The sequence below is a fragment of the Cyprinodon variegatus genome, unplaced genomic scaffold (assembly GCF_000732505.1).
Source record: "Cyprinodon variegatus isolate N-32 unplaced genomic scaffold, C_variegatus-1.0 Scaffold505, whole genome shotgun sequence".
In the NCBI taxonomy this organism is placed as follows: domain Eukaryota; kingdom Metazoa; phylum Chordata; class Actinopteri; order Cyprinodontiformes; family Cyprinodontidae; genus Cyprinodon; species Cyprinodon variegatus.
Window position 1 is genome coordinate 530,171 of NW_015150958.1, and position 24,841 is coordinate 555,011.

General features: G+C 36.8%; 1 protein-coding gene across 2 annotated transcripts in view; it reads right to left on the minus strand.

Annotated features, from left to right (window-relative positions):
• LOC107094762 (protein bassoon-like) overlaps positions 1 to 24,841 on the minus strand; it is a 103,028-nt gene that overhangs the window by 50,245 nt on the left and 27,942 nt on the right. For both annotated transcript variants that reach the window (XM_015390584.1, XM_015390583.1), the window contains exon 3: positions 8,343 to 9,128. In XM_015390584.1, coding sequence (XP_015246070.1) covers positions 8,343 to 9,128 — 786 coding nt within the window. The remainder of the gene's footprint in view (positions 1 to 8,342; positions 9,129 to 24,841) is intronic.

Consider the following 24,841-nt stretch of genomic DNA (forward strand, 5'->3'; position numbering starts at 1 on the left):
TATATATATATATATATATATATATATATATATATATATATATATATATATATATATATATATATACACACACATACAGTGGAACAAAAACGTATTTAATTAGCCACTGACTATAAAGATTCTCCTTCTTCATGAGAGATATCTACAATTTTATCATAGGTACATTTTTACTATTAGAGACAGAACGAGGTAAAAAAAAAAATATATATAGGATTTTTTTCCAGTTGAATTTTCAACGGTTTTCTGCAAATTATGGTGGAAATAAGTATTTGGTTAATGACAAAAATGTAACTCAATACTTTGTACCATAAACTTAGTCATGCACCATATAACCCTGCCTTTGATGGTCACTTAAGCCCAGATCAAAACTTATTTTCCGCCATATGGAGTAAAATGCCAAATCTGGATTTCCTCCATGAAACATGGCAGTTACATCATCAAGTGGCGAGGCTTTTTTTAAGCCTCTAGATGTGCAACCTTGGTAGAAACATAACCCCACAAAATTGCACCTGTAACTGAAGGTGACTCTGCAGAAAGAGGGTGAAAACAAATGTGCTGCACAAATGTCAGGTTTCTATTATATCTAAAAAAAAAAAAGAAAGAAACGTTTGAAAAAAAAATGTTATTTTGCTTTCACTACACTTTGTTAATCTATGGAAAGACATCCCAATTAAATACACAGAGGCCTATGGTTGTATTGTGACGAACTATGAGAAAGTTCCAGATCATTACAAACAATTAGAAATAAACTTAAATTAGTTTATAGATCCTATCATTTGTAAAGATAAGAAAGATTTTCCAAGTAGAAGAGAAACTGCACAGACCGATGGAAAACTGCAGCTATTATATATCTATATGTATGCATGGTTGTTATTTCTCCCATAAATCTTATACAACAGTTAAATTAGCAGCCTCCTACGGACTCGTGCAAGAACACGTGTGCATTTCTCCTCTGAGATATATGCATGGACATACAGCTTACACACATCTATGTGACATGCAAAATCAAACCGATCTTTCACCGCTCCACATCCCATGAACTATTTACAATGAACATCTGAAATATTGATGAGCTATGTTTTCTGTTTCTCTACACCTTCTCTGTAGTTCTGTGAAAAAAAACCCTGCCTTATTTATGACCCACTCAAGGCCTCCACCTCATTATAAACAGTGGACAGGCTTCTATATCATAATAATAGACACAGAGTCAAAAACAGGGCCTGCCAAACCACAGTTAGCCACATAGGAGAACTGACAAGGGAAGAAATAATGCTATGGGTTGCGACTGCTGGGCTCTGAGGCATGATAAATTACAACGTTTCTCCCTCTACCTGTATGCACGGTAGAGGAAAAGTTAACAGAGCATCAGCCCTATAACTCTGTTTTTAGGCTGCAGCATAAAGGAGGAGAGACAGAATAATGAGGACATTTAGGAATGAAGTTAAACTTCAGAGTGCTGGAAATCAGATTTAGCAGAAAGCTCTTCAATGACAACACTTCATACCGTATTTACAGCCAAACCCAAGGGAGAAAACAATGATACTCGTCTGGTTTTAATCTACTTGAGAAGCATAACGTGGTAGTGGAAGCCCCAAAACAAGAACATTGCAGCTCGAAATGATGTGAACTATTTTGCAATGTGACAAACATTTGGCCTCCTTTCACTCATTATCTCCGATTCTCGCTTTCTCCACGGTCTTATCCCCCCCCCACTATCCATTTCTTGCACTCATTCTCTCACAGATGCCAGCACTTGCAGTCTCATCCAAGATCAAAAAGGAGATGAATATGTTTTCAACGACTCAGTCTGATTCACTCCGAATTAATTATACATTGTGTCACTCGAAACATGACAGAAAACAAAGTTTTATACATAGTTTTAATATAATTTAAATCTCATATGCAAAAGAAAAAAACAAACTCATTAGGAAAGGATTTGCTAATTAATCATCAAGTTATGTGTGCAGACCAGACACTAAGGGAAGAAAAAAAAATGCTTTTTAATGCTTATACACAGATTTGTTGGACATACGTACTGTATAAAATAAATATGTGACTTTGAATATAGTCCATCCTTTTTTCCTTATTCCCAATTTGCAGTGTCACACTAAAAGGGTCGCTTTTCTTTTGCCATAAATGTACTTGTGTTAAAAAAAAGACAACTACAGCATTAATTTGGGTTTCTCACTATATTTTAGAAATGTTCCCTATAAAAATATATTTTTTTAAATGATAGAAACTGTGATTTTTGAACAACTGGCAATTATTTATATTTATTACATCGTCGACATGTCACCAGGCTAAACCTTCATATAATTACACATTTCAGATGCTGTTCTTCCTGGCTCTCTGCTTGCTCGTATCATTTTACTCTTAACGTTTTTCTATTAGACAAAACTGTGGAAAAGTGTGACTGTACCTACTTCATACAGGGACTCCCAAGTATTCAGATAATTTTCTAAATGATTTTGACTTTTTTCCCCATCAAACCTTAATGAAAAGACAAGTTCAAGCTATTTATCAAAATATGCCTCGTCCTCAGGACTGTGACAAAAATGGACTTATTTAGACATGTAAATCAATTGACTAGAAGTGAATGTGGAGGTCAGTACTAGGTACAGTGATAATAAAACTTTGCCTGCGATCCCCAATGGTGGAAGCAAAGTCAATTTGGAGGTTAATATGGGGCACAGAGATAGTTCAGCTCTGCCTGTAATCCCACAGAACAACAGACAGCTCAGCAAATCAGCCAGCAAACAAACCACTGATAATAAATGGATTGTTTTGGTTCAAAGCCAAAACACCATTGAAGGCCACTTACTGGAAGTTTTGGCAATTGAATAAATTGAATTAATCGAAAATGTTCAGAATTACAGAGAAATTTCATGAGATCTTTAAATAAAGTTGTTGTTCATGAAAGCAATTGAATAAAACAGGTTTGCCTGTTTGAATGAAAACTGGAGAGTGACTATCTTCTGAGAACAACATTAAAATGTATAAGAACAATCTATATTCCAAACAGTCTCCAGGGGCTGTAGAGTCCCCGACCAGCTTCTATCAATCTCCTTCAAAACAAGACCTCCAAATTAATTCTACATACATTTTGGGGCCCAGTGGTAACTTTAGCAGAAATACACTCGGGCCCCTAATGGGAGATAGCCAAAAAAATCACTGCGCTCTTATGGGGCACAAGGAACAGGGCTAAAAAGATACGAGACAGTAAGAAACAATAAAACTTAAAAAAAAAAAAAATGTAAAAAATTTGACTCTTGAAAATGAGTTTCTCCACGTAAACACCCCAGATTGAATGTTCTTCAAATTTCCCAGACCTCCGAAGTCCAAAACAGACTTTTTTTAAACAATTTCTCAGTGATATGTGTTAATTGCGACTACTGAATAATTGTAGGAGATTCACTATTTAAACACTTTAGACTTGATCATTACTAAGGGTCTAAACATTTCCAAAGTGTCTGGAACTGATTTCACCAAACTTCTGCTACTTTTGAAAGCATAATTTCCAATGAAACACGAAAATGCATCCTGAAGGATGTTGCTACTGAAACCTTTAACCAGATTTACACATTTAGCTCATCTTTGTCCTCTTAACTCTGTTGATGAGCTGGTAGATAACTTTCAATATACAATCTCAGACATCACTGATTATGTTGCCCCAATTAAAGCAAAAGTTGTTACTTTTAAAGACTGAGTGGAGAAGTGCTCCATCAGCCAGAAGGGAAAAAAGTTGAATCTATAAAGCAAGACTCATATAACTTACTTGCTAAAAAATGCAAGAGAAACTTTCATTTCTGAGATCATTAGCAAATACATTAAAAATAGTTGTCTCTTATTTGCCATGGATGAAAGGTTGACAAATCATCCTGTCAAAGGTTTGTTAAGTTTGAGACATTTGCAACATATTAATCTAATGAAAAATCACAAAAGATTAGAGGGGCCGTCTGTGACTCCATATCAGGCTCAGTACCGAAGTTCTGTCTAACTAGAACTGCTACTCCAGAACTTCAGGCCTATCTCAAAATTTCTCTTTATCAGTAAGATCATTGTACAGTTTTACCTCATTCAAATGAGGTAAAACTGCACAATGGCTCCTGCCAGACCTGTATAATAAAGAAATAATTTAAATGGAACATTCTAAAAACATAAGGTAAGCTAAAGATCTTTAAAAAACATATAGTTCTGTAAAAAGAAACCAAGGTAGTGACTTGTTACAGTATGTAAGTTGTTACAAAGCCATTTCTGAGTTCTTGGGAATACATTGAATAAAATGAGAGTCTTTATTAAAATTATATATCCTTCCTAGGAGTCATCTTTTCCCCTTTGCTAGAAAAAAATAAACATTTGTATTTACTGAGGTCTTCAGTTTGATAAAAATTAAAAACCCGAAATCTATAATTAAGGTTTAAGACTGAATGACTTAAACACATAGACTATTTGATCATATTCTTGTGAAATAAGAGCCATGATTTACAACTCTTTTTTGGATGTTTGCAACTTTTTTCCTCATATTCAGTAGGATGCTTGAATCTAAACAAAAAAACAAAATAACTGATGGAGCTCGGCTGGTTTTCAAGTGCAGAGGGCAAACATCTTTGCTTGTATAACGACTTGTGTTGGAGTGAAATCCGGATCAATCCAGTGCCCAGTGAAGCAGATGAGAGACAAGGTGCAGACATTGATGCCGTGATTGATATAACATGTGCTGAAGACAAAAATATCAGCAACTTGCAGTCATCAGCATCAATGTAGCTGGTGGTATATTTTTTTTACATTTTTCAGGTGTAACTGACTGAATACATGAAATAGCATCTGTATTTTTTGCATGATTTATTTTTCTTCTTGACACTTAAAAGTAACTATAAGTCTTGCTTTAAGCAATTTTAGATAACATCTGACAACATTAAATTAATAAAAAGCATTTCATTAAAAAACAAAGATAGTCTGGCCTCAGACACCAAAGGAACATTACCCATCACTCTATGAAAAGCTTTTATACAAAACAGGTTACTAGAGTTAGCAGGTAACAAATAAAATAGGACAGATAAACTGGCTCATTTATTTCAGCTCACACTGATATGCATTTTAATGTCATTACTTAGAACAATATTGTAATTTATTAAACAAAATGACTAAACTAATCTTTGAATGCCCAAATAATACAGTATTATAGAAATATATAGGGTTAAATGGTTTGAGGGAAATGTGGATACAGCAAGTGTCACGATTAAATCTTAAGTATGAGTTGTAAACAATTCACTATTTATTTACTGTCATTATGACTTTCCTGTGTCTCTTTGTAGGTTTTATCATCTTAAACACAATGATCTGAATCATATCTTAGCTGGATGGTGAGAGTCTACTGGACTAGCCAAACACATAACTATGAAAGTAGGGCAGTTAAAATGCACTCATCAGCCATTTTACCAGGTTGGGCATTCAAAGTGGACATGGTGAGGAAACTAACAGGTTGTCTGTAGTGCTGTAATAATTACAGTTACAAATAAATGGTTTACATTGAAAATCTCTTTCATACTCCAACATCAGCCGCAGCTTTAAATGTTCATATAAGGTGATGGTAAATCCATAATTTATGTTTTTTATGCCAAGTTCTTACCATGGCATCTGAATAATACAGCTGAAACTGAGACTTTATAAGGAGACTAATATTTATGGCCAATTATGGTGAGTATGTGGAAATTGTAGATTCAGCTTCCTGTTCCAAGCTGACAGGAGATGCTCCCATGCTGCCTTGTAATGCTTGTCTTGTAAAGCCCATCTGTTTCAAGATTTATTGTGCAGAGATGGTATTCCTCTTACCTTTTTACTTGTGAAATGTGAATGTGTGTGTGAAAGGTGTACTACTACTACTGCACAAAAATTGCCCATACTGGGACAAATAGAATCTACTGAACTGAACTGAACCTTGATTGTAACAGGTGTTTATTTGAGCTACCATTGCCTTTTGTCTTCTAAAACTAAATTACCCACTCTCCTCTGATTTAGAACATGAACAGAGCTTTTTGATACACATAACTGCAGCGCATTAGGTATTTTACTGCACACTATTCTTTGTAAAGCCGACAGATGATGGTGCACCGAAGTCCAGGGAGGTCAGCAGTTTCTGAGATATTCAAAGCAGCCAAAACATACTTGCTATGTTCTGATTAATTTAAATGCAATGTCTTCCCCATTTTGATGGCATGCCTGACTTTCTGCCTTGTGATTAGCTTTTGGATTTGTATTAACAATAAATAAAACAGATGTATCTTACATACTGGCCAAAGAGTGTTTATTAGCCTACCAAATACTGAATTGCAGCAGTGCTTCTTTCATATTCATATTGCTAAAATGAATATTGCAAATAAACAGTTTAATTCAGCAGAGCTAGAACATTTTTGTAGTCTCTAGAATTTAGCAGAAAAAGTAGCAGTATTTGCAGTTCTGGTCTTAAGAAAAGGCAGTTTGGTAATTATTTTTATGTTGTTATTCAATGCCACGCTGTATTACTTCTAAGCTGTGGTATTTTTGCTCAAGGTTATGCTATTAGTCTTTGAAGCTATCCTGTGCCTCAATGCTACAAACATGCCTTAAAAGCAAAAGCATCAGAAACAGCAGAGAATTCAAGATCGTCTACTAGAGTTAAGTCACCAAATACTGCCAAAAAATACAAAGTGAAGGAAACGAAAACAGCTAACTTTGGTGTGCAAATGATTGAGGATGAGGAAAATGACTAATGTTGAAATATTATAGCATCAGTAAACATACAAATAAAAGGCCTGTAAATGTTAAGAATTTATTGCACACTTTTAAGGAATCCACCTGAAGCCAAAAAGGGGGAAAAAAGAACAAAAGAAAATGTGCTTTATATTGCCAACCATTCCTTGAGGAGGAGAAACAAAAAAACACTTAACAAATGCATCTGTCTTGAATACAGAACAACAGCGGTCTGATAGTTTTTGGAGAGATTCTGCATCACACCGGCCAAGCATGAAAAGGGATGGCTGACAGAAAAATTATCTTTCTGTTTCCATAGTGATCTATGAATGGCCTCTGCCAGGGACTGTGACAACCAGATGCCTGGAAAGACAAGACATTCCCATAAAAAGCCAGTGCTCTGCAGCAACCCTGTTATTACTGCTATCATTCAGTTGGACTTGATTTGCATAATTAAACTCTGTTATTGCCTTGCTCTAGAAGTTATTGCAAGTCACTATTCTTACCAACCAGTCTCTCTCCATGATGCAGAACAAGACAGCCCTTACAAAAGAAATATGGCCTCAGATGACCCCTGGACGTCTAACAAATACAGAGATAATCCATTCAATTGACCTTAATAAGGCTGTGTTTCCTGTAGACTACTCATATGATTTTATGCTGCCTCAGGCTAAACTAACTGCTGAGGTGAATCACAGCCTGGACTTTGCTCTGTTACCTAGATTAAAGACTGACAGAGCACAACGAAGCAGGTGCTGACTAAGAAGGAGGAATATGGTTTATAAAAACCTTTAGTGACTAATCAACATATTTAGCATTGTGCTCATAGCTTAAATAATAATTAAACTCTGCAAAAAAGTCATATCACTATTATTATGTATAATTTCTGATTAAATAGTAGTATTTTATCTATTTTTGCGGGATTATGTTATGGCCCACTGCTGACCTTAATAACTGAGTTGTGCTACAGGCTAATCGTGTCCATGTCATACCACATTGATGTAGTAATCTGTGGAAAAGAGCCCTGACCCGGTATCGAGTGCTTGAACAACATTTCCGTCATAAAAATAAACTTAACAATGCATTTTATCATCTTAAAACAACTTGAAATATATCCATTTGGGACGAATAGAGCAAAGAATGAGCTTTTTTTAATTGAAATATCAAACTCAATTATAATCTAAATATAAAATGTTAACCACTTGAGATAAAGTTGTGTATGCAAAGTTGTGGAGTTACGGAAAGATGAGAATCTCAATGATCTTTAAAAAAAAATTTATTTCCTGACCCATTCGACAGGATTTGAAGTGTAGGACTGTTGCACCAATTGGTTGTTTTGTATCCTTCGGTGATATAAAAAACAACTGATGGGCAACTGAGGTCAATTTAAGTATTTGAATTTTAGGGGAAACAAAACCATGGCAAAGCCACAGTGTACCTTGGGAAAATATGAAAAGGTAGAGCAGGCAAATTCAAACAGAAAAGCTTTAGCTGAAGATAAGAGCAGTCAGGTAACAGCTCTCACTACTGGTTCCAATAAAAATTAAAAAAAAAGCCTAAATTCGAGCTTGAACTAGTTGAAAAAAAATAATAATAAAAACTCAAAGCCTTACCTCAAGTAAGTGTGGAGTGGGATTGAATCCACACATATTGCACACCTGGGAGTGACACTGAGTGCAGGTGTTGTAGTTTGGTTCCTCTGTTGTGTTGCCAATGTTAAGGTTGGTCTTACAGAGGGGACAGGAGGCTTTGGGCTTAGAGGCCTCGGGGGGAGCATGCCGCTGTTGCTGTGGCGGGGCCTGTGGCCCTTGTTGTGTGGACTGTGCTGAAGATTTATCAGCTCCTGGTCCTGGACCAGGAGGCCCCCCAGGTTTGGGAGCTGGTTTTGGGGCCTGTTGTTGCTGGGGTTGAGTAGTTTCAGATATAAGAGTGCTGGCTTGGTTTAGAAGGGAGGCACCAAAGCCAAAGAGCTTTCCAAATGTCTGCTCTGGGGGTGGGGGCTGCCGTGATGGGGAGCTTCCCGCACTACGGGTCTGATCTTTGCGGGGGTGTTGGGGCTGGTGGGCAGGTGAGCCTCGAGAGAGATCCGGCTGGGATGGAGCCTTGGCCATCCCAGGGAGAGGAACTGCTCCTGGTGGCAATTTGGGCTGTTGATGACTGGGGCCACCTGGAGCAGGCTGTTTGGTTGGGTCAGGTGCTGGATGGGCTGGAGCAATAGGTTGTTTCTGAGGGATGGGTTGTGACTGAGGTGGAGGATGATTAGTAGCATCAGGTTTGGGCTCAGGCTGGGTTGGATGAGAAGGAGAATGGATCTGTTGTTGACTTTTGGAGCGTGGTGTGGTCATATCCATCCCCAGAGCTCTCTGCATCTGACAGTTCAGACATAGCCACTCCTGCACCTGAGAGGAAAGAGCAAAAAAAGGTTTAACTGTAGGCCACACATATAGGCTATTAATACTCAAACAGAAATTATTTGGTCTACAGTTTTATTAACATATGAGGTCTAAACTATCTAATTTTTGTTGCTATCAAAATTAAAAATAGGCTATTATGGCCCTTATGTCAACAATATCTGTTTGAGTAAATACTTCAGATTTCTTAAATGGTATGTAACCATTTCTACTCACAAAGAAATAAATGTCACTCTCCCTAAATTTGAAGAAAAACAAAACTTCAACATAAAGCTAATAAAAAACAATAAAGAGAATTTATCAAAAATATTGATTCACATCAATATGTGATATATTTTTTTATACAAGTACTTTCATTCAAATATTCAATCAAACTCTGAGTCAAAATTTTGTGTAGGTCTCGACCACTAATAGTCACAATCATTTTATAATCATCCAACAACAGTAACTGGTTAGAATTGTAATGAAATTTCAAAGGGCTCTAAACCCGTCTAAGCAAGTCCACCCAGACTCCCAGCCTGCATGGCTCTTATCCTTCCCTGTTCTGTGGTACACAACTGTTCCTCCCCCAAATTAAATTAATATGTTGATCAACATCAACCACTTAAACATTGAGGATAAAACAGTTAGATATCATGGATATATATATATACCTTGTCCAAAAACACTCTGGGCATTTACTTATAATACAGATGTAAAAAAAAAAAAAAAAAAAAAAACATTTAACAAAAAATAAGAATAAAACCAAATTACCAAAATACAAAATCAGTATTCTACATCTGGTACAAGTTTTTTTTTTTTTTTTTATAATATACCGTATATATAAATATATATATATATATATAAATAAATAATGCTTTTCAGGATGCATCGTCAGTTTGCCTTGTTAAGGTCTTTAATAAGATCCCTATTTAAAGTATTAAACATGCTGGAGACATCCATGGAGGAGATAAAGACAAATTACAGCAGTATTGACAAAGTAGACAAATAGTATTTAACAGCTAACACATTATATAGATACAGAGATTAATGATACAGATGCTGATCTATGAAAATATTTGAATATTACAATAGATCAAAAAGAAAAATTTCAACAAAAAAATGTGGGCTTATTTGCACAGGCTTTTTTCTGTTCGACTAACAACCACGATACATTTTTAGCAATCAGTATTTTATCAGTTTTTTAAATTTGTATTATAGTTTATTATATTATAGTTTTTTTTTATTTTGCATTATTATTTTTACACTGAACTGTGGGCTTTATTTACTGTTATGATTATGATTATATGCCAGTTATTCTGACTGACTTTTTATCATTCCTCCAGTGAAGACTGAATGCTTCAGCCTAAATGATTAGCAGAGAAAATGTGTATGTGGAAAATGATTGAAGTGATTCATAATTGTGAATGATGTGAAATATCTCATTGAGGATAGACTGAAGTATCCATAAAGCTAGGCACCACCATTAATTGGTAAACACTGTTTATCCATTTATAAAAGCATGACAAATAAATGTGACAGATGGTAACGACATTGGTAGTCTTTAATAAACCAAAATTGACCCTCTTTTCGGGATCTTCCACTTCTATTCATTCTGCATCTCTTTCCATATGTCTTATCATTGCTCATTAAAATTCAATAAACAAAAATCTGCTCATTTTGCTCACCAATACACTATCGTTTTTCTTTTTATTTAAATCTCTTTAACTTTTTCTGCAGTTCTTTTTTTTTTTTTTACCACATATGTGTATCAGAAGTTGTTAGTGATGGCACATGGCCAAAAGAGGTAATTGGCATCCTGGTGATTTGACAGCTGCCACACTATTTTAGCTGTTGTGGATTCATGGTCATTGCATAATGCCTCCATGCATTATAAATGCAGTCAAAGAAAGGCTGTGAAAGCGTTGGCACAAAGAGGGCGGCTACAGGTCTGATGTTAGCTATACGCAGCGTTAGATGGACATGTATATTAATTATATTTGAGGTCATTTAAAGAGATTGCAGTTGAGAGTTTATTCTATAAAAAATAAAAATTTGAGACTTTTGTGTGTGTATGTGGTGTTTTAGCCTGGCCAGTGGGACTAATGTAGGCTGCATACACAGCGTATTAGTCTAAAAAGGAGCAGGTAGAATCCAATTTTAGAGGCGGGACTAACACAGTCAGCAGAAACAGTTTAAAACCAGTAAGACAATTATGGATGTGACACAAAAAAAATAGCTTCTTTCTAAAAGGAAAGCTTTACAGCAGCCAGTTGTTAAATTTTTAAAGATACAAAGATCTCTATCAGGATATGAAAAAAGAAATCCACAAAACATTGCTTCAAGCTGCTTCCAGCGGCAATCTTAACTGCTATGGTTACAGAAAAGTGCTGTTGCATTGTGGGCCTGTATCCAGTACTGTGATTGGTCCGGCCTGTTTTAGACCAGAAAGAATCAAGCCTTGTCAGACTGACTTACATGGGATTTAAGCTGGTCTGGTTGGCCAGGCTAGTGCTGTTTAGCAGCTGCATTTCTAAAGTGGCAATTGAATATTATTAATCCATTACCGCTCAGTTTCTAAAACTGACCTGTCAGGGGAAGCATAACACCTGAATTGGCACAAAACTGCTACTAATCGCATGACAAATTAAGAGGAATTGAATAATAATGTGTCAGTGCATTTCTGAAGTGGTTTGCAAAAACATTTTTTGTTGGAGTTTTTTCAAGAGTAGCCAAAGTTAAAAAGCTCCAGTTCCACAATATATTTAAAGGTATACTGAAGGATGTTCTTTTTCCGGTTGGATCAAACTAAGTGGTCCTACTAATTGTCAATCATTCTGGTGATATGTTCACTTAAGGCGTCCTACATGCTCGACCCCATTTTCATTAATGGTGAGTCTGACATAGTGGAAAAACTGCAAATCTTTTGGAAGGTAAGGTTGTATGAGCGATGCAAACAGCAACTTTTAAACAGAGAGAGAAATTATCTCTTGCACACTCTTGTACACATTTAATAGGCATTCCCTCTTGGGAGTGGGTATAGGGTTATGCATATGAATTTTTTTTTTTAAGTGGAGAGGGTGGGTCTTTAAAAAATTTGCGAAAATCCTCCACAATACCTTCAAGAGCAGCAATGACATAATGCTCTTGAAATAATAGAAAAAAAATTAAACTCTATTCTTATAAAGACAAACAAATCATAACCACACAAGAAGAAAATAGTGACAACTACTGCAGAGGAAAGCCGATAGAAAGCAATACTGTTCATACTTATCACTATGTCACATATGTTCATAGTTCTATAACAGTAGTTCCTCATTACGTTTTCTTTCTTTCTTTCAAGGAATGAGATGAAATGTTTCATGTTGTTTCTTTATTTGTTTAGTACGTAAGGAGGATATGTTCAACCATGAGTTTATATGCTTAGGATGTGCCCTATCACATTAACTTCTAATAGAGTACCGATAATGACTTCACACAACTATATGATCGTTTTCCAATTACTGAAACTCTTAACCTCTCCACTGAGCTTGTTTGGCTCCAAGTGTGAATAGCTACTGGAGAAAGCAGATAATTGTGCAAAAAACTTAACATTGTAATATATCAAAATTACTGGTCAAAAGATTTATCATAACCTTGCAGATATGTTATCTCTTCACACTTACTGCATCTGCATGAGACACTGTAGATTTTTAATTGAAGAGTTGCTGCACAGAGCAGCACACAAACCAACAGCTGTGCTTGCTTCTCTTGGTAACCCTAACCTAGGCTTATAAGATCAAATTTACCTCCGAAATCATAATCAGATTATATAACTATTTATTTTTACCTTGTAACTCTCTACTTACTGCTCACATTGAAATGTTTTATTTTCAAAACAGAAAAGCAAGAATTATTACATTTTAAAACCTAAAATTATTTTCAGAAATACAATAATCTATGTAATGTATACTCAGATATTATGGCTTTACGCCACTCTGTCCTTTTAAATATCAATAGTTCAAGTTTGTAGTTCCGCTTCTCTTTACCTGCTGCTTTGTATTTCCCTCAATCTGTTTTCTTCTTTTGTTATTTACAGAACTAAATTATTTTGCTACTGAAATATGCTGTAAAATCACAGGTTTGTGTTGAATGTCACTCTGATTTACAAACAGCTGAGTGCAGAGTTAAATTCTTCTTCAGTCACAAATAATACATACATTTTAAGTATTTGTCAGCAAAAAGAGTAGGACATTTTTAAAAACTCTATCCCATATTTTTGCATATTTATGTTTTGGTGAATCTCAACTGGATTCAGCCTCAGGTATTTCATAAATGTTGATTTCCCCCCCTTTAGAGAGTAATATTAGTAAATAAGTGTTGCTCCCTCAGTGTTCTCTTATTGAATGCCATGTCATCTAATCAAAACTAACCAAATGATTTCAGCAAAAAGAAACAACATTTTAGGGTTATTGTCTTATTTGCAATGTTCTCATATTCCATATTGGAACTCGTGATATTCAAATCACAAAAAAGTTAAGAAAGGTTGTAGAAAGGTGTCAGCAGCCACATTCAATCAGGGTTTGTAAAGTATAGAGAAGTGGTGCCACATACTGATCAGGTCCCTGATATTTTCAGAGATATACAGCTGAGAACTGATGGTATGAACTCGGTGATACTGCTCTGACAAATACTATCGACCGATGCGTTGTCAGAGACCAAGTATAACCCTTCAAGAAAATGATATCTATTGATTGCAGTTGCTGCTTTATGCTCGATAATGTGACCCGAGGCCCAGCAAAAAACCCTTAAAGAATGTTTGCAAAGAGTGCAACATTTTGACATGGCTTCAAAATTTTAACTCCAAATAGGGAATTTTGGAAGATCCAGAAACATAGTATCTGATCAATGGAAATCCCAGCTTAACAAATCATAGAACAAAAGAGATGAAAGATGGATGCATTCCCTCCCATTCTCTCTCACCCCTAATTCCTATCCTTTCTCAACTACATTTCCGTCTCCACCTCCATTATATATTTCCCAAAGCCACTTCTAATGTCTAACGTTGTAACGTTTCATGCATAATTACCAACTGGAACCTTATGGCAACAATCATGATTGCCTACTTGTGAAATTAAATCTGTTGGGCTATTGTCCACCTCTGGAAGTTCTCACATTTGTAACTGTTATGCAATAACTTTACATTAAATACCAACCCTTGCAGTCAACTGTCAACTGTTGATCTGTGAACACGTGCCCAGCAGACTTTGAGTTAGGACAACTAATAAGAGTCAGTCTAACTCAAATTGGGCTCAAACATTTAACTTTAATCAGTCTATCCAAAATATAAGACTTTTTAACAACAAACATTGAAACATTGAACCAGAAGTTTAACATAAAGTTACTATGCACGCAAAGAAGAAATTATACCACAGTTTAGCATGAATTTTATGTCTGAGAACCAACGTTTATTTTGAGAGTACAACTGCACTTTCCTCCACCAATGTTCAAAGAAAACCAGCTTGGCCATTGGTCCCCGGTGTCCAAAATGAACATCAAAGTATCATCGTTTTCCAAATACAATTGTGTATGTTATTTTGATTTTTGGTATTCATAAATCCCACAGGGATCTGATGGACAGATTCTGTATTCTTACATCGATCACGTTCTTTGCTATTTCACTTCCATCTAACTGAGCGTTTCGCATCACTTGAAACGCTCCTTCACAGAACTGAATTTGCTAGAGATAACATGTAAGTCACTTGCTCCATTCGCCTTGTTTGCATTTAGTGTGGATGCACCATCATACTATGAGTTCTATGTCTTTTTCTTTTGTTCAGCTCCCATCTCAGCCACTGCCACCACATAATCAAATTTGACCTGCAGCTAGTCTAATTATCTTCACGTGGATTTCTTTGACCCGTTTTATTTTTTTTATTTTTTATTTATTTTTTTTTCACTGTTCTGCTCCAGCCTGCCTGTTTTTTGGGTCCAGCTTTTTGCTCCATATCCTGGCATGGGGTGGGCTTAGCCACTTTGCGTTCCCAGGGAAACTTTTTTTCATCTGCAGGGAGCTGTCAATCAACATGCTTGCCAGCAGCTTGCTCAGTGTTCAGTCAGTGAGAGGGTTGTAATGTAAAGGAGGCATAGGTTTCAGCTCCATCTGAGAGGGGAGGGGGGGTTAAAAACATCAGTCTTTCATCAAAGACAGCTGAATAATTTGATATAAAATTTTTTTAGAAAAAATATTTACAATTCTACAATTTGATCAGCCATACACACTCTGGTGTTAACCACCATTGATCAAACAAAAATGTTCACAAAAACTTTAAAACCAAACCTGCTCCTTACTGGCCTGCAAAGAATTAGACGTTTCGCCACTTTCCTGGAGAGGTGGCGAAACGTCTTCAAATCTTGGAAACCAAGTCCAGTGGATATTTTTTTAATTGTTACAGAATGTCTATGACCTGGATGACTGAGAATCTTCATCAGCGACTTAGTAGTTGAAACTCATTTTTTTTGTAGTTTCTACGAACTCAAATATATTGAGTTAGTGTTGTTTAAGTACGTTTAACTCTAACCTTTAAGTAATTAATCTTATGTAGTTGTGTATTAATTAAGCATATCTTCAATGACCTAACAGAGAACAACTTAACAGTAATAAGAAATTGCTTGTGCAGATTTTAAAAATGACAATGAGATCCATTAAGAGGCAATGGATGTGGTTAGTGCTGCAACACCATAAAGGAGATTGCTGTTTGATTTAATAGGAACTGTTCAATGTTGCTTGGTAGCAAATGTTAAGTGATGTTAATTTGCAATCACAGGGATTCAGTGATATGACAGCAACAACATGCTAAAAGGCATTTGTTGGTTTTATAATACCCCTTTAGGATATAAATGACAAATCTGACTGACAGGTATTTAATGGATTTATTGTTTGAGCAGTTAGGGATAACAAAACAACTGAACATAAATCTTAGAATCTGCAAATGAAAAAGCAGTTGGAAAAATGTTTTGAGTTAACATAATGAACTATTCTGATAAAACCAGAGATCTGAGTAGAGAAGTACCTGTTATTAAAAAAGGCATTTCTGATTACTTGATATTTTAACTTTATCAATTTAAAAGTTTGGAAGCAACTGATTGCTTCAAAATATTTGAGTTCTGGTAACTTATTTGGGTTTACAATTCAGGTTCCAACTCTGTGGATGGCTTTAACATTCAATGCGCCCCTGTAGCAGCGCGGTTTAAAGCACTCAGTGTAACGTTTCTGGTTATGATTGATGAGTGTGCATGAATTTGGGCAGTCGCCATATACCGGTAGTCGTTGTGTGTTGCATGTGCAAAAATAATCACTTGTCTCTCTTCTCTTTCTTTTCCCTCATCTTCAGATTATGGTAGAGCTGGTAGTGATTATATGGGATATATGATAATTAATCTTACTGGTTTGAAATTAAGAGAGTGCAGACCTCTGCAAAACAGTATGCTTTGCCCGATAGGTAAAACACATGATCTGGATAATTCACAAATTTAAAAAAATTGTTGCTTGCATAACCTTTTAAGTATTCCTGCAAACAACCCAACAAGGTTTCCCTTTCTAGTGTTTGTGTCTTCAGTACAATGCATTTGGGCTTTTTGAGTCCAATGCTGAGGCTGTCAATAGTCACTGCTGCCAGCTTCTGCTATAGAGGGAACTGCTTGTTCCAACAAATATCTCTATCTCACCATGTTAAAGAACCCTTTAAAAAAATCCTGTATCCAGATTATAATCTGGCTCATCACTATCTATGGGGCACTTATTTTATTTGGCAGAGGTTGTATGCCCATTAAATACATTGGAGCATTTGAAAAGTTTTTTCTTTTTTTCTTTATTTTGCTAATTGCATATTAGCCAAAACAAATGACATTGCCTCCTTTATCCCAGTGGTATTGCTCCATTTGTTGTGTTTGGGTATGCAAGCATGCAAATATTGACTCTTGAATAAAAAAGTGCACACCTCACTATTAAAAACTAGTTTGAAAATGTTTTGTAACTGATTGATCATGTGCCTTAATGTTTCAGCTACGCACTATATTGGGATTGAGTAAAATTCTTCTTAGGGGCATCACTGTTAAGTGAGCAATAAAAAGGCCATACTTCTGAGAGTTTTAATCATAAAGAAATTTTGAAAATGAATTAACAATTTTCTTACATATTGTCCAGGGCTTCATGCAGTGAGGTCCAATAAAATATACTAAAGTTTGTGGTAACGTTTTAAAGCTTCATCCAGTACAAACGATGTGAATACTTTTGTAAGGCACTGTACATTGATTATACGCATTCTTAAAGGTATAGTAAGCAACTTAGGCCTATATACTCTCCTACACAGTCTAATAAAATACTGTTTATAACCTATGTAAACTAGACTTACACCGGCCACAACTAGCAACCACCCAGTTATTATGAAGGCGACCAATTTCAAGCAGCAGTTGTTGTGTTTGTATTCTTAGCAGACTCACATCTTTCTCCTACCCATGGTCCATGTTTGTTTTGGGCAGAGTGCCCAAAACAGGGGGATTAATCACCGGGACAACAGAGGTAAGGTGTTGGGATCTGGAGATCTGCCACCTTTCTCCAGCAGAGGGCGCCCCTGGGTCTCCTGAGCTGAAGCCACCAGCACACCTGCGGCTGATCATCTCATCAGGAGACAAGCTTTAAAAGCAGCGGCTGAACTTCCCTTCAGTGCCAGAGTGTTAAACAGTTATGGTTAGCAAGCCTGAGCCAAACCTGTTGCCAGAATCTCTGACTGCTTAGAAAAGCCAACTTGAATCTAACCTGCCTTTGTCCTCTCTACCTTCCTAGGAAGACCTGATTGACTCAGGAGCTCTGGAGGAGCTCATAGTCAGAAACCTGCCTGCCTGCTCTGTGAAGCCAAACCTGAAGATCAACAGCCTGAACCTGCGAGCTAGTTCTCAGGAGAGAACTAGGAGATCAACTCAAGGTCTGAACCTCTCAAGTCTGAAGCTAAACCCTGCCGCTGCTAAGTCCTCTGCTGAACCCTCAGTCTCTGGACCCTTCTGGTTCCCTCTCTCCAACGCTCAGTCTGAACCACCATCAGGTACTGATCAGTTCCAAGCTCTGTCAAGACTTCCCTGTTACTTGGCTAATCAAACTGTCCCTCTCTGCAGAGAGCCCTGTGATTCCAGTTCCGGACCCATTCCAGTATCAGTGCAAATAACTTTAATTGTGTGATCTCTCAATAAACAGTTGTTAACTTTTACTCTGTCTCCATGGTGTTCTGCATTTGGGTTAAGCTCCTTAGACCCAACATGACATAAGAGGAGACAGCATTCCTGGGCTAAGGTAGGAGCAACCTCGATAACTGGGACGAGCCAGCCAGCTCTTCTGCCCTCTGGAGTAAAGAAACCACAGCGGCAGAGCTGCCAGTTTGCCACTGATGGTGGACCGCTAAGGGAGCCTGCGGCAGACCGAGTGGCGGATTGGAGAGTGCATTAGCTGGTTGGTGTCTTGCTCGAGGTAGGACCACAAAACAGTCCTTCTAGGGCTCAATTAAAGAGCCAGTCACAATACTGAGGAGCATTCTCTGACCTCTTATCCTTTAAATACAATATTATCTCTATTTCCTATTTTGAATTTTAAAAAGTTTGTCTTATGGACTTCGTTCACTAAAACTGTGGACAATTCATGATATTTTCTCATCTCCTAATCTATATACTTGTCAATGTACTTGAGACAACAGTGTTGAAGAATTTATGGATTCGATGCTTTTATCTAAAGAAAACAATTCTCGTCATCACTTGACATGATAGGTAAATCAGACGTTATGGGGCCATTTTCCACGTTGATGGCCTCCGTATTGTTGGAGGGGAGAGGCAGGGGGGAGTTTATGTTACTGAAATCTGCAGTCTGACAATTAGATGTCCCTGAAAGTCACAAACTGTAGCTTTAAACAGTATGGACAGCTGTTAAGGTTTTAGAAGGCAGCCACCTGTCTTATAGTAAATATCATTAAGCTCTCAGTCAATCTTAGGGTCAGTCTGTCATTCAGAAACTTAGAAGAGCATGTCACCAGCTCAGCAGATCTTAGCCTGGCCTCCTGCCAGTCCTTGGAATAAGGAGTTATGATGCCTACATGGTTGTCACTGTAAGTAAGAAAGCCAGAGCAGTTATGGCAGAGCCGAGGACAGTCGTTGTACTGTGGATGGTTAGCAAATCAAGGGAAGTAACTCATAACCAAGTAAAATTATTTATCCAATAACTAATTCAATTATAATCTCATTCATAATGTTTTCCTCTCCTTTTCATTGTCCGCCAATCCTTTTTCTCTCCAAATTACACTTTGGATAATCATATAAAGCTCAGCAGGAAAAACACAAGCGAAGAAAAAAAAGAGAGAATCTGCAGGGAGAGTAAGCATCTATTTATCAATTTCTTTATGTCTGTGTTTGCCTCATATCTCCATCTGATTCCTCTCTGCATCCCCTTGTTATGAGGCAGTCATGTGGATCTTTATGAAATCTGATCTGTATCAGCAGGAAACAACCACAAAGCAAACTCTATCTACTGCACTGCTCCTCAATCCTCTCTGAAACACCAATCATGTGCTCCCTTTTGATGCCTTTATTTCTTCTTATCTGTTTTTATTCTATGTAGCACCCCTTCCACTAATTTTCTTATTTAAGCTTATTAACACTATCAGATTTCTGTCAGCTCTCATCAAAAACAGGCTCCATCTCTGCTTGAGCTCTGTAGATGGCTATGTATTCCTGTGAGTACAATGTTGGCACTTGTAAAAGGTTATGAGTCAGGACACTGAGCCAGTAGTCAGCCAAAAAGATGGTTGAGTCCTTCATAAGGAGCACAGTTCCAGAAAAAAAAATCTATTTCAGTTGGGGACCCACAAAGAGCTGGGTAGGGATAAAATAATACAGGATAAATCTGTGGCAATGCATGCAGGGATTTAAAATATACATGTATATATATTTTTAATTAAAGGGGTTTACAATACAGAACAAACACCTATGTACAAGGAAAGCTAGTAAAACCTGCTTAAGTAAAGTCTCTGAATTAATGAAGCAGAAGGTGCCCTTATGTCGAAAACCAGTAGTGTTGCTATAATGCCTAACAGACAGAGAATATATGAGAAAAGCAAATAAAGATTATTGTTGCTCTGAAACAATGAACACTTCTCAATTAAGTAAAAAGCATCATATTGCAGAAGGAAATGCACATCTGTCAGAGGTGCAACTAGCTTTTTTACTGAGAATACTTGCTCAGAAGCACAAATCAGATCAACTTGCAAGCTGATGTTAACACTTCTCACTGGCATGACTGTCGAGGAACATTACAGAAATAACGTTACCATGACAACCTGTCATTTCTGTACACAATGGTAACTCATCAGGGCCGGCTCTAGTCTCAAATGATCTACACTTCCAGGCCTACTTTACCCCTTGATAATATGTGGAAAAAGATATTCATGAGACTCGAGTTAAAACTTAGTCTCAGTCGAATCTCAAGTGTTTAGAGGTGGAGGCTAAGGTCTATGGCTGCATCTGAAATAATCTAAGCCCCTAGCTCCTGTTCCTTTATACTACCCTAGACAAAAACTACAGCCTTCAAAGATAAAAAAAAAAACCCCTAAAGAAATTGCTAACAATCTCTATTACTTAAAGACAATAAATATGAAGGTGCATACATTTGCATGTGTCATACAGTACATTTAAAAGAATTATGTAACTTTGAATATTAATAGTGCGTGCTCTTTTCTCCTGACATGTCAATTTACTTGTTTGAGTTTGGCTGTGCTAATACGTTAAGCCACATGTTAATTAGGAACCTCACAAGCTCTCTATGTGAATGGAACTATGTTAGGAAGCATACAGACTCCTTTTCCTACCTCCCACCTCACTATCAGCAAGATTCAGACCAGGGGTGAGTATTGGCATTGGTGTTGCAACACAATACATATCACAATACTTGGGTCACAATTTGATAATATCACTGTATTGCAAAATTACTATAAATTGCAATATTTTTTCCCGGCCATCAAAATAAATGCATAGATAAAAAAGTAAGTGCTGTATATGCTCATCATATGATATTGATCTTCTAGTTATTTTGGTATCCACGTTGTTTGGGTTTGAGTCAGCCGATGTCTTCCACTGCTACTGCGTCAACTTCAGAACTGGAGCTGTGCTGCACAGCAAAAGGGCTCCACAGCTCTATTTTCCAGATTGGCAAAGCAGAGGTAGCCCATTTTCCCTCATTATTTTAGGTTAAATTTTTCTCTTTTAAAATCAATATTAGGAACTGAAAGATCAATATTATATTGGGCAGCCGAAAATCATGAAATATAGCCAAAACAATTTTTTCCCACACCCCTAATTTAGACAGCACTTGGTTTGGCTAAAGTCCTTACCAAGGTTATGCAATTATTCTTATTTGCTTATAAACCTTGGTTTTTATTATAATTTAAGATTATTATTAATAATGTATCCTTTCAATAAAAATCAATCAACAAGGGAAAAATATTTGATATGGATATGAAACTCAATTGGGAACCTGGTTTTGAAATAATCACTGGTTGTATTACAGGTTAAATTTGCAACTATTATTCAATAACCAAACCAAAAGAAATGTCTCTATATCAAGCTCTAACTCTGAAATGAGTTTGAATTTAAGCTCTAGTGCCTTTACACATCAGATCACTGAAATAAAATAACAACAGACAACCACACTTATTATGAGCCATCCATCCATCCACTTTCTTACACGCTTGTCCCGAGTGGGGTCGCGAGGGGTGCTGGTGCCTATCTCCAGCAGTCAATGGGCGAGAGGCAGGGTACACCCTGGACAGGTCGCCAGTCCATCGCAGGGCATCACAGAGACACACAGTAGAAACAACCATTCATGCACACACTCACACCTAAGGACAATTTAGAGAAGCCAATCAACCTAACAGTCATGTTTTTGGACTGTGGGAGGAAGCTGGAGTACCCGGAGAGAACCCACGCATGCTCAGGGAGAACATGCTATCATGAGCCAACATGTAGTTAAAAACAAACAATTCCCTGTTACACACAATTATATTTTATTTTGTATTATTACAAGAACAGACTAAAACTACTAAAAAGTGTAAGCGGCAGATGATCGCACTGAGCCTGGTTCTGCTGGAGGTTTCTTCCTGTTAAAAGGGAGTTTTTCCTCTCCACTGTTTCTACAAGCATGCTTAGTGTGAGGGACTGTATTTGAGTCAATGAGTCAATGCAATCAACTGGTTTTCCTTAGATAGAAAACTTTGAATCAATTTGACTGTATGATCTGGTTGAACTGTAAAGTGCCTTGAGATGACTTGTGTTGTGAATTGGCGCTATATAAATAAACTGAATTGAATTGAATTGAAAACGATCAAACACAACACAAGGGAAAATCAGCAAAATTGATAATGGCAGCAGTCCTTAGGTAGCCTTAATTAATTAAGTGCTGAATAATTATCATTTAAATCAGCAGCAAATATAAACAGCATAAGTGAATTTGAAATACAGCACTACTGGAGTTCCATACATTCATGGTGCCTTCTTCCATCACACTGCCTAGGCCATGTTGGATTTCAGCCAAGAGAAGGAAAAGTATCTGCAGCAATTAGGCTAAGGAAGCTAGGGAGCTAGCTTCCACCAACACAGAGTAAAAGAAAAGGGAAAAAAAGCAAAACAGTGGAAGACGAGGAGATAAAAGAGTGAAATAAGTTAGTTAGCTGGCTGGTGGTGCATCCATTCACAGAATCAAGAATAGCAGTATGCTACTGCACCGTTTAAAATCCCACAGCACAATATCTAACACAAAACTCTAACATCGAACTCCCCAGGAAGCAAATAAAAAGCATTAAAACTTATTTCAATTAACCTTCCCAGGCACACTAAGTTGCTGATGGAATTTATCACCTATGGTGTGATGTCGGAGCTGAAAGGCATGCTGGAAGCTGTAGTTACAGTTTGTTTTTGATAAATTGTAGTCTTGGGTATCCATCCTAGGGTTGAGAATAGTTGGAAACTTTCCCTTCCCATTCTACAGCTGGGACATTGTTTTTCAACTAAACTCTGCAGAAACGGTGTATTGTACTTCATTTTTTTTCTGGCTTTTATCTTACTTTGTATTGCATGTATATGTTTTTCTTTTCTTATTTGTAATGCAACTACATAAAAAAACTTTGTCCTCATAACAAGAGAAACACTGACAATTGAGATATTCAAAGAAATTTAGAATAACTATCAGATTTAAGTTGGCTTATGACACCAAAGAACGAGTTACACATTAAATTATTTTTTCAAACAGAAACATCTACAATTTCATCTTACAGGTGTTACTTTTAGACTATTTTAATTTTTTCATAATCTGCAATAAAAGCAACATAGGATGCCTCCACGCAGGAACCAGGCTGCCTACTCAACCCTTTTTTTCCTTGACATACAACCAAGTGAAACAGGAACATCTGCTGTGCATTTGGCTGCATAAATAAACTGAAGTGGACTTGAAAGCAGGCTACTCTGCAGTGTTGGCTGTTTTAGCTGCTGATTTTAGACCCCACAAAGTTGGTATGCTAATTTGTGCCCTGATGCTCTTTTTCTCAACAATAGAGTAACTATGTATTCAGATAACCAAAAACTGTTGTCATAGCAGTGAGCGTATTATTAGTTTGTTGTTTTTCTTCTACATAAATCAGTGAGATCTTTCCTAATTTTTTGCTCAGCGTTGCAGTTCTGCCAGAACTTCCTTTATACATATGGCTGTTTTAGAATCACACAAATCACTTTTACATTGTTCTCTGATATTCATTTAGTTTCCCATGTGTTATCCTTTATGCTTTTGCTTACTGCTGTCAAGTTATGATGTACATTTTATAAAACACAAGTCAAAAATAACAACAATCTATATATGATCCTAAAGAAAGTAGAAGCTCCGCTCATATATCAAGGTGCAGTATCACCCTGCAGTGCATATGGCAGATCAGCCAACTGCAGCTTTAGGATCAGGGTGCTTGAGATGCAGTGGTTTATTAATTCTTTGCAAATTGGGGCAAAGACATTGAAATTCATTCCACTGCCTCTCTCTCTCTCTCTCTCTCTCTCTCTCTCTCTTCCTCTCTCTCTCTTTTTCCTCTAAGTTTATCTCTGCTGCATTCAAACATAACAAGTACTCAATAAAACACTGTGACTTTCCTCCTGAATGTGGCCAACGTAGCTTATGTAGTCCAGTTAAACAAACAGAGACAAGTCAAAATGTTTAGTGGATCTGGTAAAATGGCTGATTAATTTATTTTCTTTCTGCTTATTGAGAGCATCTCACCAGGTAAGTTGGTGCAGTGTTAGCCCCAGCAGGGAGCCAAATTGTTAATAGGTTGCAGAAAAGTAGCTTATACTGACTAACATTAAAACCTGAAACCCACTGCAGGGTCTATGCATTCTAAAGTGAGCATTTGTACATTAAGATGATGTTATTTTACTTCCTGACATAGATTTGCAACATTTTTTTTGCATTAATAGGCTTATGGAACAGAACTCCGAACTCTATTTAACATATTAATCAGTTTTTACATCCAAGCTTCAAAGCCTTGATAGTTTTTTTAACTCAATTTCTACATACTTTATATACTTTGAAGTATATAATATTAATGTATAAGTCGCAAAATAAACCTTGTTTTGATCAGGGTCTAAAAGAAAAGCTTTGAACTCATTACGCT